Here is a 19,379-nt window from a genome sequence, read left to right as displayed (position 1 = left end):
ATATGAATATGTTCTTCAAAAAGTACAGTTTTGTAAATATTTTCAAAACCATTAAAAGCTCTTTCCTTTCCATTGAAAAAATCACTCGCCACTACTTTCACCAAAACAAAATTTTATTCGCCATATTTATGATTTTATCGTATTTCTTGAGGTGGCGAATGTTTAGCGCGGGCCCTGATTATTCAATCGTTATCATGAGACACACACATTATTAATGTTTAAATTGAAACAATTCTTTATGATTGTTTGCCTTCAAATAGTTATATGAATATGTTCTTCAAAAAGTACAGTTTTGTAAATATTTTCAAAACCATTAAAAGCTCTTTCCTTTCCATTGAAAAAATCACTCGCCAATACTTTCACCAAAACAAAATTTTATTCCCCATATTTATGATTTTATCGTATTTCTTGAGGTGGCGAATGCTTAGCGCGGGCCCTGATTATTCAATCGTTATCATGAGACACACACATTATTAATGTTTAAATCGAAACAATTCTTTATGATTATTTGCCTTCAAATAGTTATATGAATATGTTCTTCAAAAAATACAGTTTTGTAAATATTTTCAAAACCATTAAAAGCTCTTTCCTTTCCATTGAAAAAATCACTCGCCAATACTTTCACCAAAACAAAATTTTATTCGCCATATTTATGATTTTATCGTATTTCTTGAGGTGGCGAATGCTTAGCGCGGGCCCTGATTATTCAATCGTTATCATGAGACACACACATTATTAATGTTTAAATTGAAACAATTCTTTATGATTATTTGCCTTCAAATAGTTATATGAATATGTTCTTCAAAAAGTACAGTTTTGTAAATATTTTCAAAACCATTAAAAGCTCTTTCCTTTCCATTGAAAAAATCACTCGCCAATACTTTCACCAAAACAAAATTTTATTCGCCATATTTATGATTTTATCGTATTTCTTGAGGTGGCGAATGCTTAGCGCGGGCCCTGATTATTCAATCGTTATCATGAGACACACACATTATTAATGTTTAAATTGAAACAATTCTTTATGATTATTTGCCTTCAAATAGTTATATGAATATGTTCTTCTAAAAGTACAGTTTTGCAAATATTTTCAAAACCATTAAAAGCTCTTTCCTTTCCATTGAAAAAATCACTCGCCAATACTTTCACCAAAACAAAATTTTATTCGCCATATTTATGATTTTATCGTATTTCTTGAGGTGGCGAATGCTTAGCGCGGGCCCTGATTATTCAATCGTTATCATGAGACACACACATTATTAATGTTTAAATTGAAACAATTCTTTATGATTATTTGCCTTCAAATAGTTATATGAATATGTTCTTCAAAAAGTACAGTTTTGTAAATATTTTCAAAACCATTAAAAGCTCTTTCCTTTCCATTGAAAAAATCACTCGCCCATACTTTCACCAAAACAAAATTTTATTCGCCATATTTATGATTTTATCGTATTTCTTGAGGTGGCGAATGCTTAGCGCGGGCCCTGATTATTCAATCGTTATCATGAGACACACACATTATTAATGTTTAAATTGAAACAATTCTTTATGATTATTTGCCTTCAAATAGTTATATGAATATGTTCTTCAAAAAGTACAGTTTTGTAAATATTTTCAAAACCATTGAAAGCTCTTTCCTTTCCATTGAAAAAATCTCTCGCCAATACTTTCACCAAAACAAAATTTTATTCGCCATATTTATGATTTTATCGTATTTCTTGAGGTGGCGAATGCTTAGCGCGGGCCCTGATTATTCAATCGTTATCATGAGACACACACATTATTAATGTTTAAATTGAAACAATTCTTTATGATTATTTGCCTTCAAATAGTTATATGAATATGTTCTTCAAAAAGTACAGTTTTGTAAATATTTTCAAAACCATTAAAAGCTCTTTCCTTTCCATTGAAAAAATCACTCGCCAATACTTTCAATAAAACAAAATTTTATTCGCCATATTTATGATTTTATCGTATTTCTTGAGGTGGCGAATGCTTAGCGCGGGCCCTGATTATTCAATCGTTATCATGAGACACACACATTATTAATGTTTAAATTGAAACAATTCTTTATGATTGTTTGCCTTCAAATAGTTATATGAATATGTTCTTCAAAAAGTACAGTTTTGTAAATATTTTCAAAACCATTAAAAGCTCTTTCCTTTCCATTGAAAAAATCACTCGCCAATACTTTCACCAAAACAAAATTTTATTTGCCATATTTATGATTTTATCGTATTTCTTGAGGTGGCGAATGCTTAGCGCGGGCCCTGATTATTCAATCGTTATCATGAGACACACACATTATTAATGTTTAAATTGAAACAATTCTTTATGATTATTTGCCTTCAAATAGTTATATGAATATGTTCTTCAAAAAATACAGTTTTGTAAATATTTTCAAAACCATTAAAAGCTCTTTCCTTTCCATTGAAAAAATCACTCGCCAATACTTTCACCAAAACAAAATTTTATTCGCCATATTTATGATTTTATCGTATTTCTTGAGGTGGCGAATGCTTAGCGCGGGCCCTGATTATTCAATCGTTATCATGAGACACACACATTATTAATGTTTAAATTGAAACAATTCTTTATGATTATTTGCCTTCAAATAGTTATATGAATATGTTCTTCAAAAAGTACAGTTTTGTAAATATTTTCAAAACCATTAAAAGCTCTTTCCTTTCCATTGAAAAAATCACTCGCCAATACTTTCACCAAAACAAAATTTTATTCGCCATATTTATGATTTTATCGTATTTCTTGAGGTGGCGAATGCTTAGCGCGGACCCTGATTATTCAATCGTTATCATGAGACACACACATTATTAATGTTTAAATTGAAACAATTCTTTATGATTATTTGCCTTCAAATAGTTATATGAATATGTTCTTCAAAAAGTACAGTTTTGTAAATATTTTCAAAACCATTAAAAGCTCTTTCCTTTCCATTGAAAAAATCACTCGCCAATACTTTCACCAAAACAAAATTTTATTCGCCATATTTATGATTTTATCGTATTTCTTGAGGTGGCGAATGCTTAGCGCGGGCCCTGATTATTCAATCGTTATCATGAGACACACACATTATTAATGTTTAAATTGAAACAATTCTTTATGATTATTTGCCTTCAAATAGTTATATGAATATGTTCTTCAAAAAATACAGTTTTGTAAATATTTTCAAAACCATTAAAAGCTCTTTCCTTTCCATTGAAAAAATCACTCGCCAATACTTTCACCAAAACAAAATTTTATTCGCCATATTTATGATTTTATCGTATTTCTTGAGGTGGCGAATGCTTAGCGCGGGCCCTGATTATTCAATCGTTATCATGAGACACACACATTATTAATGTTTAAATTGAAACAATTCTTTATGATTATTTGCCTTCAAATAGTTATATGAATATGTTCTTCAAAAAGTACAGTTTTGTAAATATTTTCAAAACCATTAAAAGCTCTTTCCTTTCCATTGAAAAAATCACTCGCCAATACTTTCACCAAAACAAAATTTTATTCGCCATATTTATGATTTTATCGTATTTCTTGAGGTGGCGAATGCTTAGCGCGGACCCTGATTATTCAATCGTTATCATGAGACACACACATTATTAATGTTTAAATTGAAACAATTCTTTATGATTATTTGCCTTCAAATAGTTATATGAATATGTTCTTCAAAAAGTACAGTTTTGTAAATATTTTCAAAACCATTAAAAGCTCTTTCCTTTCCATTGAAAAAATCACTCGCCAATACTTTCACCAAAACAAAATTTTATTCGCCATATTTATGATTTTATCGTATTTCTTGAGGTGGCGAATGCTTAGCGCGGGCCCTGATTATTCAATCGTTATCATGAGACACACACATTATTAATGTTTAAATTGAAACAATTCTTTATGATTATTTGCCTTCAAATAGTTATATGAATATGTTCTTCAAAAAATACAGTTTTGTAAATATTTTCAAAACCATTAAAAGCTCTTTCCTTTCCATTGAAAAAATCACTCGCCAATACTTTCACCAAAACAAAATTTTATTCGCCATATTTATGATTTTATCGTATTTCTTGAGGTGGCGAATGCTTAGCGCGGGCCCTGATTATTCAATCGTTATCATGAGACACACACATTATTAATGTTTAAATTGAAACAATTCTTTATGATTATTTGCCTTCAAATAGTTATATGAATATGTTCTTCAAAAAGTACAGTTTTGTAAATATTTTCAAAACCATTAAAAGCTCTTTCCTTTCCATTGAAAAAATCACTCGCCAATACTTTCACCAAAACAAAATTTTATTCGCCATATTTATGATTTTATCGTATTTCTTGAGGTGGCGAATGCTTAGCGCGGGCCCTGATTATTCAATCGTTATCATGAGACACACACATTATTAATGTTTAAATTGAAACAATTCTTTATGATTATTTGCCTTCAAATAGTTATATGAATATGTTCTTCAAAAAATACAGTTTTGTAAATATTTTCAAAACCATTAAAAGCTCTTTCCTTTCCATTGAAAAAATCACTCGCCAATACTTTCACCAAAACAAAATTTTATTCGCCATATTTATGATTTTATCGTATTTCTTGAGGTGGCGAATGCTTAGCGCGGGCCCTGATTATTCAATCGTTATCATGAGACACACACATTATTAATGTTTAAATTGAAACAATTCTTTATGATTATTTGCCTTCAAATAGTTATATGAATATGTTCTTCAAAAAGTACAGTTTTGTAAATATTTTCAAAACCATTAAAAGCTCTTTCCTTTCCATTGAAAAAATCACTCGCCAATACTTTCACCAAAACAAAATTTTATTCGCCATATTTATGATTTTATCGTATTTCTTGAGGTGGCGAATGCTTAGCGCGGGCCCTGATTATTCAATCGTTATCATGAGACACACACATTATTAATGTTTAAATTGAAACAATTCTTTATGATTATTTGCCTTCAAATAGTTATATGAATATGTTCTTCAAAAAGTACAGTTTTGTAAATATTTTCAAAACCATTGAAAGCTCTTTCCTTTCCATTGAAAAAATCACTCGCCAATACTTTCACCAAAACAAAATTTTATTCGCCATATTTATGATTTTATCGTATTTCTTGAGGTGGCGAATGCTTAGCGCGGGCCCTGATTATTCAATCGTTATCATGAGACACACACATTATTAATGTTTAAATTGAAACAATTCTTTATGATTATTTGCCTTCAAATAGTTATATGAATATGTTCTTCAAAAAGTACAGTTTTGTAAATATTTTCAAAACCATTAAAAGCTCTTTCCTTTCCATTGAAAAAATCACTCGCCAATACTTTCACCAAAACAAAATTTTATTCGCCATATTTATGATTTTATCGTATTTCTTGAGGTGGCGAATGCTTAGCGCGGGGCCTGATTATTCAATCGTTAACATGAGACACACACATTATTAATGTTTAAATTGAAACAATTCTTTATGATTATTTGCCTTCAAATAGTTATATGAATATGTTCTTCAAAAAGTACAGTTTTGTAAATATTTTCAAAACCATTAAAAGCTCTTTCCTTTCCATTGAAAAAATCACTCGCCAATACTTTCACCAAAACAAAATTTTATTCGCCATATTTATGATTTTATCGTATTTCTTGAGGTGGCGAATGCTTAGCGCGGGCCCTTATTATTCAATCGTTATCATGAGACACACACATTATTAATGTTTAAATTGAAACAATTCTTTATGATTATTTGCCTTCAAATAGTTATATGAATATGTTCTTCAAAAAGTACAGTTTTGTAAATATTTTCAAAACCATTAAAAGCTCTTTCCTTTCCATTGAAAAAATCACTCGCCAATACTTTCACCAAAACAAAATTTTATTCGCCATATTTATGATTTTATCGTATTTCTTGAGGTGGCGAATGCTTAGCGCGGGGCCTGATTATTCAATCGTTAACATGAGACACACACATTATTAATGTTTAAATTGAAACAATTCTTTATGATTATTTGCCTTCAAATAGTTATATGAATATGTTCTTCAAAAAGTACAGTTTTGTAAATATTTTCAAAACCATTAAAAGCTCTTTCCTTTCCATTGAAAAAATCACTCGCCAATACTTTCACCAAAACAAAATTTTATTCGCCATATTTATGATTTTATCGTATTTCTTGAGGTGGCGAATGCTTAGCGCGGGGCCTGATTATTCAATCGTTAACATGAGACACACACATTATTAATGTTTAAATTGAAACAATTCTTTATGATTATTTGCCTTCAAATAGTTATATGAATATGTTCTTCAAAAAGTACAGTTTTGTAAATATTTTCAAAACCATTAAAAGCTCTTTCCTTTCCATTGAAAAAATCACTCGCCAATACTTTCACCAAAACAAAATTTTATTCGCCATATTTATGATTTTATCGTATTTCTTGAGGTGGCGAATGCTTAGCGCGGGGCCTGATTATTCAATCGTTAACATGAGACACACACATTATTAATGTTTAAATTGAAACAATTCTTTATGATTATTTGCCTTCAAATAGTTATATGAATATGTTCTTCAAAAAGTACAGTTTTGTAAATATTTTCAAAACCATTAAAAGCTCTTTCCTTTCCATTGAAAAAATCACTCGCCAATACTTTCACCAAAACAAAATTTTATTCGCCATATTTATGATTTTATCGTATTTCTTGAGGTGGCGAATGCTTAGCGCGGGGCCTGATTATTCAATCGTTAACATGAGACACACACATTATTAATGTTTAAATTGAAACAATTCTTTATGATTATTTGCCTTCAAATAGTTATATGAATATGTTCTTCAAAAAGTACAGTTTTGTAAATATTTTCAAAACCATTAAAAGCTCTTTCCTTTCCATTGAAAAAATCACTCGCCAATACTTTCACCAAAACAAAATTTTATTCGCCATATTTATGATTTTATCGTATTTCTTGAGGTGGCGAATGCTTAGCGCGGGCCATGATTATTCAATCGTTATCATGAGACACACACATTATTAATGTTTAAATTGAAACAATTCTTTATGATTATTTGCCTTCAAATAGTTATATGAATATGTTCTTCAAAAAGTACAGTTTTGTAAATATTTTCAAAACCATTAAAAGCTCTTTCCTTTCCATTGAAAAAATCACTCGCCAATACTTTCACCAAAACAAAATTTTATTCGCCATATTTATGATTTTATCGTATTTCTTGAGGTGGCGAATGCTTACCGCGGGCCCTGATTATTCAATCGTTATCATGAGACACACACATTATTAATGTTTAAATTGAAACAATTCTTTATGATTATTTGCCTTCAAATAGTTATATGAATATGTTCTTCAAAAAGTACAGTTTTGTAAATATTTTCAAAACCATTAAAAGCTCTTTCCTTTCCATTGAAAAAATCACTCGCCACTACTTTCACCAAAACAAAATTTTATTCGCCATATTTATGATTTTATCGTATTTCTTGAGGTGGCGAATGCTTAGCGCGGGCCCTGATTATTCAATCGTTATCATGAGACGCACACATTATTAATGTTTAAATTGAAACAATTCTTTATGATTATTTGCCTTCAAATAGTTATATGAATATGTTCTTCAAAAAGTACAGTTTTGTAAATATTTTCAAAACCATTAAAAGCTCTTTCCTTTCCATTGAAAAAATCACTCGCCACTACTTTCACCAAAACAAAATTTTATTCGCCATATTTATGATTTTATCGTATTTCTTGAGGTGGCGAATGCTTAGCGCGGGCCCTGATTATTCAATCGTTATCATGAGACACACACATTATTAATGTTTAAATTGAAACAATTCTTTATGATTATTTGCCTTCAAATAGTTATATGAATATGTTCTTCAAAAAGTACAGTTTTGTAAATATTTTCAAAACCATTAAAAGCTCTTTCCTTTCCATTGAAAAAATCACTCGCCACTACTTTCACCAAAACAAAATTTTATTCGCCATATTTATGATTTTATCGTATTTCTTGAGGTGGCGAATGCTTAGCGCGGGCCCTGATTATTCAATCGTTATCATGAGACACACACATTATTAATGTTTAAATTGAAACAATTCTTTATGATTATTTGCCTTCAAATAGTTATATGAATATGTTCTTCAAAAAGTACAGTTTTGTAAATATTTTCAAAACCATTAAAAGCTCTTTCCTTTCCATTGAAAAAATCACTCGCCACTACTTTCACCAAAACAAAATTTTATTCGCCATATTTATGATTTTATCGTATTTCTTGAGGTGGCGAATGCTTAGCGCGGGCCCTGATTATTCAATCGTTATCATGAGACACACACATTATTAATGTTTAAATTGAAACAATTCTTTATGATTATTTGCCTTCAAATAGTTATATGAATATGTTCTTCAAAAAGTACAGTTTTGTAAATATTTTCAAAACCATTAAAAGCTCTTTCCTTTCCATTGAAAAAATCACTCGCCAATACTTTCACCAAAACAAAATTTTATTCGCCATATTTATGATTTTATCGTATTTCTTGAGGTGGCGAATGCTTAGCGCGGGCCCTGATTATTCAATCGTTATCATGAGACACACACATTATTAATGTTTAAATTGAAACAATTCTTTATGATTATTTGCCTTCAAATAGTTATATGAATATGTTCTTCAAAAAGTACAGTTTTGTAAATATTTTCAAAACCATTAAAAGCTCTTTCCTTTCCATTGAAAAAATCACTCGCCAATACTTTCAATAAAACAAAATTTTATTCGCCATATTTATGATTTTATCGTATTTCTTGAGGTGGCGAATGCTTAGCGCGGGCCCTGATTATTCAATCGTTATCATGAGACACACACATTATTAATGTTTAAATTGAAACAATTCTTTATGATTATTTGCCTTCAAATAGTTATATGAATATGTTCTTCTAAAAGTACAGTTTTGTAAATATTTTCAAAACCATTAAAAGCTCTTTCCTTTCCATTGAAAAAATCACTCGCCAATACTTTCACCAAAACAAAATTTTATTCGCCATATTTATGATTTTATCGTATTTCTTGAGGTGGCGAATGCTTAGCGCGGGCCCTTATTATTCAATCGTTATCATGAGACACACACATTATTAATGTTTAAATTGAAACAATTCTTTATGATTGTTTGCCTTCAAATAGTTATATGAATATGTTCTTCAAAAAGTACAGTTTTGTAAATATTTTCAAAACCATTAAAAGCTCTTTCCTTTCCATTGAAAAAATCACTCGCCAATACTTTCACCAAAACAAAATTTTATTCGCCATATTTATGATTTTATCGTATTTCTTGAGGTGGCGAATGCTTAGCGCGGGCCCTGATTATTCAATCGTTATCATGAGACACACACATTATTAATGTTTAAATTGAAACAATTCTTTATGATTATTTGCCTTCAAATAGTTATATGAATATGTTCTTCAAAAAGTACAGTTTTGTAAATATTTTCAAAACCATTAAAAGCTCTTTCCTTTCCATTGAAAAAATCACTCGCCAATACTTTCACCAAAACAAAATTTTATTCGCCATATTTATGATTTTATCGTATTTCTTGAGGTGGCGAATGCTTAGCGCGGGCCCTGATTATTCAATCGTTATCATGAGACACACACATTATTAATGTTTAAATTGAAACAATTCTTTATGATTATTTGCCTTCAAATAGTTATATGAATATGTTCTTCAAAAAGTACAGTTTTGTAAATATTTTCAAAACCATTAAAAGCTCTTTCCTTTCCATTGAAAAAATCACTCGCCAATACTTTCACCAAAACAAAATTTTATTCGCCATATTTATGATTTTATCGTATTTCTTGAGGTGGCGAATGCTTAGCGCGGGCCCTGATTATTCAATCGTTATCATGAGACACACACATTATTAATGTTTAAATTGAAACAATTCTTTATGATTATTTGCCTTCAAATAGTTATATGAATATGTTCTTCAAAAAGTACAGTTTTGTAAATATTTTCAAAACCATTAAAAGCTCTTTCCTTTCCATTGAAAAAATCACTCGCCAATACTTTCACCAAAACAAAATTTTATTCGCCATATTTATGATTTTATCGTATTTCTTGAGGTGGCGAATGCTTAGCGCGGGGCCTGATTATTCAATCGTTAACATGAGACACACACATTATTAATGTTTAAATTGAAACAATTCTTTATGATTATTTGCCTTCAAATAGTTATATGAATATGTTCTTCAAAAAGTACAGTTTTGTAAATATTTTCAAAACCATTAAAAGCTCTTTCCTTTCCATTGAAAAAATCACTCGCCAATACTTTCACCAAAACAAAATTTTATTCGCCATATTTATGATTTTATCGTATTTCTTGAGGTGGCGAATGCTTAGCGCGGGCCCTGATTATTCAATCGTTATCATGAGACACACACATTATTAATGTTTAAATTGAAACAATTCTTTATGATTATTTGCCTTCAAATAGTTATATGAATATGTTCTTCAAAAAGTACAGTTTTGTAAATATTTTCAAAACCATTAAAAGCTCTTTCCTTTCCATTAAAAAAATCACTCGCCAATACTTTCACCAAAACAAAATTTTATTCGCCATATTTATGATTTTATCGTATTTCTTGAGGTGGCGAATGCTTAGCGCGGGCCCTGATTATTCAATCGTTATCATGAGACACACACATTATTAATGTTTAAATTGAAACAATTCTTTATGATTATTTGCCTTCAAATAGTTATATGAATATGTTCTTCAAAAAGTACAGTTTTGTAAATATTTTCAAAACCATTAAAAGCTCTTTCCTTTCCATTGAAAAAATCACTCGCCAATACTTTCACCAAAACAAAATTTTATTCGCCATATTTATGATTTTATCGTATTTCTTGAGGTGGCGAATGCTTAGCGCGGGCCCTGATTATTCAATCGTTATCATGAGACACACACATTATTAATGTTTAAATTGAAACAATTCTTTATGATTATTTGCCTTCAAATAGTTATATGAATATGTTCTTCAAAAAGTACAGTTTTGTAAATATTTTCAAAACCATTAAAAGCTCTTTCCTTTCCATTGAAAAAATCACTCGCCAATACTTTCACCAAAACAAAATTTTATTCGCCATATTTATGATTTTATCGTATTTCTTGAGGTGGCGAATGCTTAGCGCGGGCCCTGATTATTCAATCGTTATCATGAGACACACACATTATTAATGTTTAAATTGAAACAATTCTTTATGATTGTTTGCCTTCAAATAGTTATATGAATATGTTCTTCAAAAAGTACAGTTTTGTAAATATTTTCAAAACCATTAAAAGCTCTATTAAATGACTCTTAACTAAATGATGTTCGAAATTCTCTACAAAATTTAATTCTATTTTATTTAGCCAGGAGAAATCTTAATTGCTTTTAGTACAGACATCGGTTGGAGTCCATATTTCCCGATTATTTCTGGAGTTGTGACAGAACTCGGTGGACTTATATCACACGGTGAGTTGCCATATTCTACCACTTTTGACGTCATACTTTTCTTGATTATTTAAAGTGGTAGTAAGTTTTCGCGTTATTGTTTTATATTTGATCATTTTAAGTTAACTTTACAATAATTTTGATTACCACCCTGTTAAAAAAAAATTATAAATTGCAGTTCAATTCATGATGTAATATTTTACATCATGAATTGAATTGTAATTTATAATTTTTTTTCTATAAATTCAAGATGCAAACAAATAAGCTCGATAAAAAAAAATTTTCATAGTGGTAGCAATAAGTGAAAGCGTTTAGACGTTATAAGTCTTCAATTTAAATCTCCGAAAAAATCTTTAACTACCAAGACAATTCAATAATTAAAAGACATGAAGTGAGCTGTTTTTTTGCTTATTTAGCCCTTAAGTTTTTAAATAAAAAATTTTTGGAAATATTTTCATTTTTGTTGTTTTTTTACTACCACTTTGTAAAATCTTTTTCAGCTACTGTCCAAGTTTGCAGATATGCTTTTACCACAACGCTACAGAAAAAAAATTACAGATTCTCTCTAAATCTTGAATCATTTATGATTTCAGAGTTCAATTACGAACTTCGCACTCTCCGACGTGATGAGAGTAGGAAGTTAAAAGCAGTTTTTTTTTATATTCCACTATTGTTGAAAAAGCATTCTTATGGAAATCATACAACCCTATGGAATTATTTCGAAACTGTTCCAACAATTTTTTGCATAGTAAATCTTCCAAATCTGCTAAAAGAAAACTTGTATCGATAGAATTAGTATACGAGTGTTCTTATTGTTTTTGATCAACCCATATGCGTCGGTTGATAGTTTGTAATTATGGACCAAAATGTTCTAAGTTAGACTTATAAAATCTATGTTAATAAAACAGAATGTTTGTATGTATGTACCGTATACTAATTCACAATTGGATACCCGCAAGTGACGTCATCGTAGGTAAATCAGGGCATGTGTCGATTCAGAAACCAGCACACGCGTGACGTCTCTTACAGGAATTCAATTTAATATGATTTCAACCACATGACTAGGCATAATCATTTCACTTCTCGAGCTGTCAGTACCCAATTCTAAACCGTGGTATTATTTGATTGAAATACATTTAAAGACACAGCTGTCCAATTTGTTTACTTTTAAACTATCTCGAACCACCGGTTCGTGCGCTACACCCCAAAGAATGAGTTTTCCAAATGATTTGATAAATATTTCTTAATGAGCCGCTGTCGCTCAAGAGATAGAGCGTTTGACTGAGGTGACTCAGGTTCGAATGCCAGCAATGGCTGGTGTATACGAACACCGCATCTGGCTTGAACCAAGTACAGTGCTGATGTAAAATATCCCCAGTGGCAGACGGATCTCCTTGCCGTTAGGCTAACCGTGGAAGGTTTTCGTGAATTTCCTCTCCATGTAATGCAAATGCGGATTTCCACTGCATGTAACATAAATCCATAAAAAGTCCTCCATGAAAGGAAAAATTTCTCCCAATACATGATACAGGAAGAAGAAAATCACAAAACTTCCCCCGGTTAACCCGACAGCAGTGGGATTAGAATATTTCTACCACAGATGATATTTCATGTCAGTACTGTGGCTGTGTGGAGCAGAATTCATATCGACCAACGAAGGTTGGATTCGAACATGGGTCGCCTCATTGGAAGACGAGCGCTCTATCCCCTAATGCACTACGGTTCTAGCGAAATTAATTGAAATAGTACGATTATATCGAATAGAAATTAACATTCATATTTACTCATTTCAGGAGCTGTTGTGAGCCGGGAATATGGCCTGCCGTGTGTTGTCGGCGTACGAGGAGCCACAAAGCAGTTTAAAACAGGTAACTTTAACTGGGCTGCAATCTTTCCACCGTTTTTGTAAAATTTTATTCTAGTGGTAACTAAATTAATGTTTTAATTTGTTATTCATTTAAACTTTTTTTTCCACTTCATTACTTATAAATGATTTAAAAGTTCCTATGCAACAACATTTTGTACCAGCTCTCTTGACGAGAGGCCTTAAAATTTTCGAAAAATTACCTAAAAATTCTGAAGGCTTTGATTTTTAATTGTCTACCACTTCGTGAAACATTTTGCAAAAAGCGTTGTAGTTGGCAGCCCTGTCTTTCATATGCTTAGGGGGGTTACACTTCCTCTCCTCAGCCCTACCAACTACTACGCTTTTTGTAAAATATTTTGAAGAATGGTAGACATTTATGGAAATGAGTAGTAGTTGGCAGGCATGTCTTTATAACCAGTTATTTCCTGGATGCTTTCGAACCCTGCTTAGATCTCACTTTTTATTTTAAAAAAGTAATAAGTTTGTTTATCTTTTCTTTCATTTTATTCCTTTTTAAAACTTTTCAAGATTTTTTTAAATTTGCTAATTAACTGTTTTGAAATAAGGTTTTATTTTATTGACATTATTTAGATGCTATGTTTTGATATTTTAGGTGATTATATTTTACTTGATGGAAAGAAAGGTATTTTACAGAGATTGCCACAACCGAATGGTTTAGAAGACAAAGAAGCAGGTGAAACCGTAAGCTGAAATGAAAAAATTCGTCTGAAACTGTTTTCTGAGAAATTTCATCTGACCTAATTTTCATAACAAAACTGATCAAGTTTTTTTTTTAAATTTCTTTTTCTATTTAAAAATAAATGGTAGTCAGAAATTTATGCATTTCTGTTTAATTCTGTATGAATGGATGTCACTTTCACTTATTTATACGAGTAAAGATAGAAAGCATTACCGGCAAGTTTTTCATAATCTATTGCCGACTTTTATAGTATGTTCTAAAGTGTATCGCTAAGGATAGAATAGAGCCGTAATGTACATTCATTGTAGGAAATTGTAGCTTCACTGTAAGAAAATTATTTGCTGAGGAAGTTTGGGGAAAAGGCAATGTATAATATCCTGGGATAGCCTGGTTGTTTACAGTTATCATGTGGTGATGCTTTTAAAGAATTGGCACAATTTTTCTTATTCTACAAGTTTTTAACCGGTTAACGCCCAGCGTCATATATTTAGGACAGTTCCTTTTTCAAAGACATTCATTGTGGTGGGAAACTTTTTCCAGTATTTTCATTTATCTGGGTGAATTAAAGGATTCTCAGATACCACAATGATTTAGTTATTTCTAATTAGATACAGAATTCGAAGGAACAAGTACTTTTTATCACAGCCGGAGTACCACAGGGCAGCATTCTGGGACCGATATTATACATATTATACACTTATGATTTTCCTATAAACAAAGCCGATTATAACAGCATAACAGCCTATTACGCAGACGATACCGGTATTATTATTAAATCCAGAAACCCAAATCATGCTCTTCAAAAACTACAAGACCATATAGACGAAATAGAAGACTGGTGCTTAAAATGGAAAACTGCAGTAAATGCTGGAAAATCACAAATATTAATTATACAAAAAAGAAGAATTAAAATACTTTCACAACTTCAACCAAAAATGTTCAACATACCAATACCAATAGTTAAAAAAGCAAATTATCTTGGCCTTATAATCAATAGCAAACTCACCTGGAATGATCACATCAAAAGCACAATAGATAAAGCAAATGCAGCAATAATAGCCATACAACCATTAATATATAATCAGAATATGTCACTTAAACTAAAGAAGCTACTATATACAGCAATGATCCACCCAATACTTACCTATGCCTCACCTGCCTGGACAACGATACCTCAACATCTACTGAAGAAATTAAACCAATGCCAAAACAAGATCCTTCGAAAAATAACCCGTGCAAGATGGTTCATCCGGAATACCAATATACATGCAGACCTCAAAATACCAACTCTATCACAGCATATATACAAGCTAAACGCAGATTTTTTCGATAAAGCCATAGAATGTAAAACAGCAAATTTTAATGAAATCTTTAAATTTGAAAATTATATCAAAGATATAAACTACAGACCAATAGCTGCACATTTCACCTCCGACGCCTCATATCAAAACAAATAATTTCATCAACCTTTCTGAAAATAACGTTTACTCATGCTGATACAATTCTGAACAACTCCAAAATAAAAAACAAACACAGTTTAGAGCAAGCTGCTCAATTTATTTTTGATTCCTTTTTAGTTATTCAAGCAAAGAGCTTGAAACATTCATAAAAGCAACTCCATTGCCTGCTTACCTCATTGCTCAACCAAAACTGTTCAAAAATTCCAGATGAATGGGATAGGGGCCGCTTCGCGGCCCAGGTGCCCAGTAAAATCTAATCACTAGGACTAGTACTTTTTAATCTATCAAAGACTTTTTGAATGCCTTAACATTAGAAAAACCAATTAATTTCGATAATATATTATACCACTTTTTCCTTGAAACCACTTTTTGTATCATTTCAATTTATAAATTCGGGACAAAACGGGTTAATTCGCTAACATACTTTACAGCGTTTGCAAATATCGCAGCATATGAACAACTGATCAAGAGTTTTAAAGCTAAGAAACTCTGAAACAATAGGTAGATTTCGCAAATTGAAGTTAGCTCCCGTCCGTAAGATTTCAAGTAAGCGTGCACTTCTACTGAGCATGCGTTAGTTCAGGTGAAATGCGCATAAGCCAATGAAAGAATATCAAACATACGAAAGTGAAAAGGAGAGATTTAGCACATCTTTGTAAGTTAAAAAACCCCGCTAACGTAGTGGAATATCATTTAACTTCGACAACAAAATCAAAACAAACATTGTACGTGTTTGTTTTGAACGTAGATTATCTTTTTTAAGCCATGGCATATGATTGAAGATGCTTTACTCTACGTGAAACTGTGGTTCTATGAGCAGAAAAATTTGGTAGATTTTGATGAATTCAACGATAAAGAAAGCAGCTTATTATTATCATTATTAATAATACTTTCAAAAACATTATTATTACTTTTATTGATTATTTAACTTCTTTTAACTAAATTGCATAATTAAAATAAATATAATTTATAATTTTAAAATAGTGACAATATATTTATTTTCTTGTAAAATTTGTTCAATGAGGCAACCATAATGTTAAACAAATCCAAAACAAATATTTTTTTATTGAATGAACCAATTGTCGTAAGATCACTCGATTCATTTCTAAATTACCTCAATTCGCGAAAGCAACGCTTGAGTACGCCCTCTAGCGGGACCCTGAAAATATCAGGCATTTAGTTCCATCATAATCATTGGCAAAGTCGGACGTCATTTTCTTAGTAGCAAATAAGCAAAGTTTCCCTAAGGAAGAGGCAGAAGAACTTGAAAAAACGACCCAGTACATTGGTAAATCTTTTAGAAATAGAACGAGCTCAATATTTGAAGGAAATTCTAAATAATTTTTAACTTTCTGCTGTCAACAAACTTGCAACCGATAACTTCCATACTGTTACAGATGTGTGTAATACGGTAAAACCTTTTTTTTTTTTTTTTTTTTTTTTTTTGTCTATTTTCAATTCATTGCAAATTAAAGGGAAGTAAACATTTCTTACTTTATTCCAAATGATAAATATGATTTCAGAACATGCTGAACTGTAAGAGTTTTAGAATAGTATATATTTCTGTATCTATATAATTCTGAAAACAACAATAAAGAATCATCTGAATTACTTGAAATAATATCATTTATGTTGATTATTAAAATTTTTGTATCGTTTTCCTGGTATTTTTTAATTTTGAATGATAAATTTCAACTAGAATTAAACTGTTCTGTTAAGTTACATAATGAAATTCATATCGAGATATTGCAATTATAAAATTTTATTGTGTGGACTGACATCTCAAAGTAATGAAGGGATAATCTATGTATATGTTACCGGCAAAATATGAAACGCCGGCATTGTATAGAATGCAGGATGTTTTTAGGCAAAGTATGAAATGTGAGAAGTATTATATACTTTCCCTAGGCATTGTATAAAATGTCTAGGCATTCTATAGAATGCCAAATGCTATTTAGGCAAAGTATGAAATTAACGTCCTGATGAGGTTATTATGTAAATGATTTGCATGTTACTGTGAATGACCGAAATCGGTGGTTGTTGACTTTCACCGGTGAATGTTGACAATCACTTAGCCGCTTTGGTGAATGTCCGAAATATTTATTACATCCGATTTGATATTAATTTATTCGTGGATATAATTACATTTATTCGATATTTTAATACTTACTGACGGTAGATTAGAAGAAACATCAGTGTTTGAAGTATCGGGCAAATGTATACCGGGCAATGGCACTTGACCTTAAAAAAACATCAGTATAGGGTATACCGAGCAATGGCACTCGGCCTTAAAAAAACATCAGTGTAGGGTATACCGGGCAATGGCACTTATCTAGACCTAGTATGACTAGACCTTTGGCAAATGTCCGTGATATATATAAGATCTAGTGCCACTGCCCGGTATACACTTGCCCAGTATACCCTACACTGATGTTTTTTTAAGGTCAAGTGCCATTGCCCGGTATACCATACACTGATGCCTTTTAAGGTCAACTGCCACTGTCCGGTATACATTTGCCCAGTTTACCCTACACTGATGTTTTTTTAAGGTTCAGTGCCACTGCCCGGTATACATTTGCCTGGTATACCCTACACTGATATTTTTTTAAGGTCAAGTGCCATTGCCCGGTAAATATTTGCCCGATACTCCAAAAACTGATGTTTCTTCTAATCCATCGTCAGTAAGTATTAAAATATCGAATAAATGTAATTATATCCGCGAATAAATTAATATCAAATCGGATGACGTTTTGAATTTATCATTTTTGAATGACATTATGACGAATCGGAGATGTATTTTATACTTTGCTGGTTTCTCATTTGGCATTCTATAGAATACCTAGGCAATGTGTGAAATATAAATCATTTCATACTTTACCAGCTAATTTTAGGCATTCTATACAATGCCGGATTTTATACTTTGCCGGTAACATATATATTATTTGAGCATAAAGTTTTCAAATGAAGAACATATCAGTCCATTTTATATCTAAGATATTTTATAAAGAAAACAACCAGATATTTGTTGTAAAAGAAACATTTATTATAAAAATTTCAATAATAAATAACAAATAGATAAAATAATCATATTTTTTGTAGAGCAAAACAACGCATAGAAGATGAGACAGCGATAGACAACTCAAAAAGTTCGGCAGTTTTAGCTAAAAGAGAAGTTTACAATCAGTTCTTAAAAAGAAAAGCTAAAACCTATAATGCTCATTAATATTGTCATGAAGTTGAGTTTTATATATATATATATATATATATATATATATATATATATATATATATATATATATATATATATATATATATAGCAAAACCTCCGTTAAGCGGACATTATTGCGACCGAAAAAATTTTCTGTTTATGAGAGTTGTCCGTTTACGGGAAGGGTACACAAATAACGAAGTTTAACACCGTAAATTGTTTTTAGAATATTTTCAAAGATGTCGAAATAATTAGATAATCTAAAAATATATTTATTTAAACTTTAAGAAAGATTAAAAAGAATAAATTTATAAAGAAGTTAAATTCATAACATAATTCAAAACATACATAATTCTAGATAATAATATTCTAGATAATAATTCTAATAATTCATTTAACGATAGCTACATCTAGAAAACATAATTCTAGATGTAGCTATCGTTAAATGAAAAATAATCTTTCTATTAGCATAGATACTCAAGTTAGACAAATGATACCGAATCGTAGCTTTCAGTCCTCAGTCGGTTTCAATTATTAGGTTTATATCCCCTTACATCTTCTTATCATTTGATAGGGAATATGGTTAATACTTTCTTGAAAGTAAAGCTCCCACAGTTCACAGAAAAATAGCAATGCATACCTGTAAGTAATGTGAACATATGGAGTTGA

General features: G+C 30.7%; 1 protein-coding gene across 16 annotated transcripts in view; it reads left to right on the top strand.

The window, feature by feature from the left end:
* The window catches only part of LOC147808529 (uncharacterized), a 148,845-nt gene extending 134,664 nt beyond the window's left edge, over positions 1-14,181 (top strand). For all 16 annotated transcript variants that reach the window (XM_087163294.1, XM_087163283.1, XM_087163298.1 and 13 more), the window contains 3 exons: positions 11,394-11,496; positions 13,269-13,343; positions 13,956-14,181. In XM_087163294.1, the coding sequence (XP_087019420.1) occupies positions 11,394-11,496; positions 13,269-13,343; positions 13,956-14,053 (276 nt within the window). In that variant the 3' untranslated portion in view covers positions 14,054-14,181. The remainder of the gene's footprint in view (positions 1-11,393; positions 11,497-13,268; positions 13,344-13,955) is intronic.
* Positions 14,182-19,379: the final 5,198 nt, after the last annotated feature.

Source organism: Parasteatoda tepidariorum, chromosome 5, assembly GCF_982258835.1.
Source record: "Parasteatoda tepidariorum strain Cologne lab strain chromosome 5, Ptep-v5.0, whole genome shotgun sequence".
Taxonomy (NCBI): Eukaryota; Metazoa; Arthropoda; class Arachnida; order Araneae; family Theridiidae; genus Parasteatoda; species Parasteatoda tepidariorum.
This window is presented reverse-complemented; position numbering and strand designations above follow the sequence as displayed.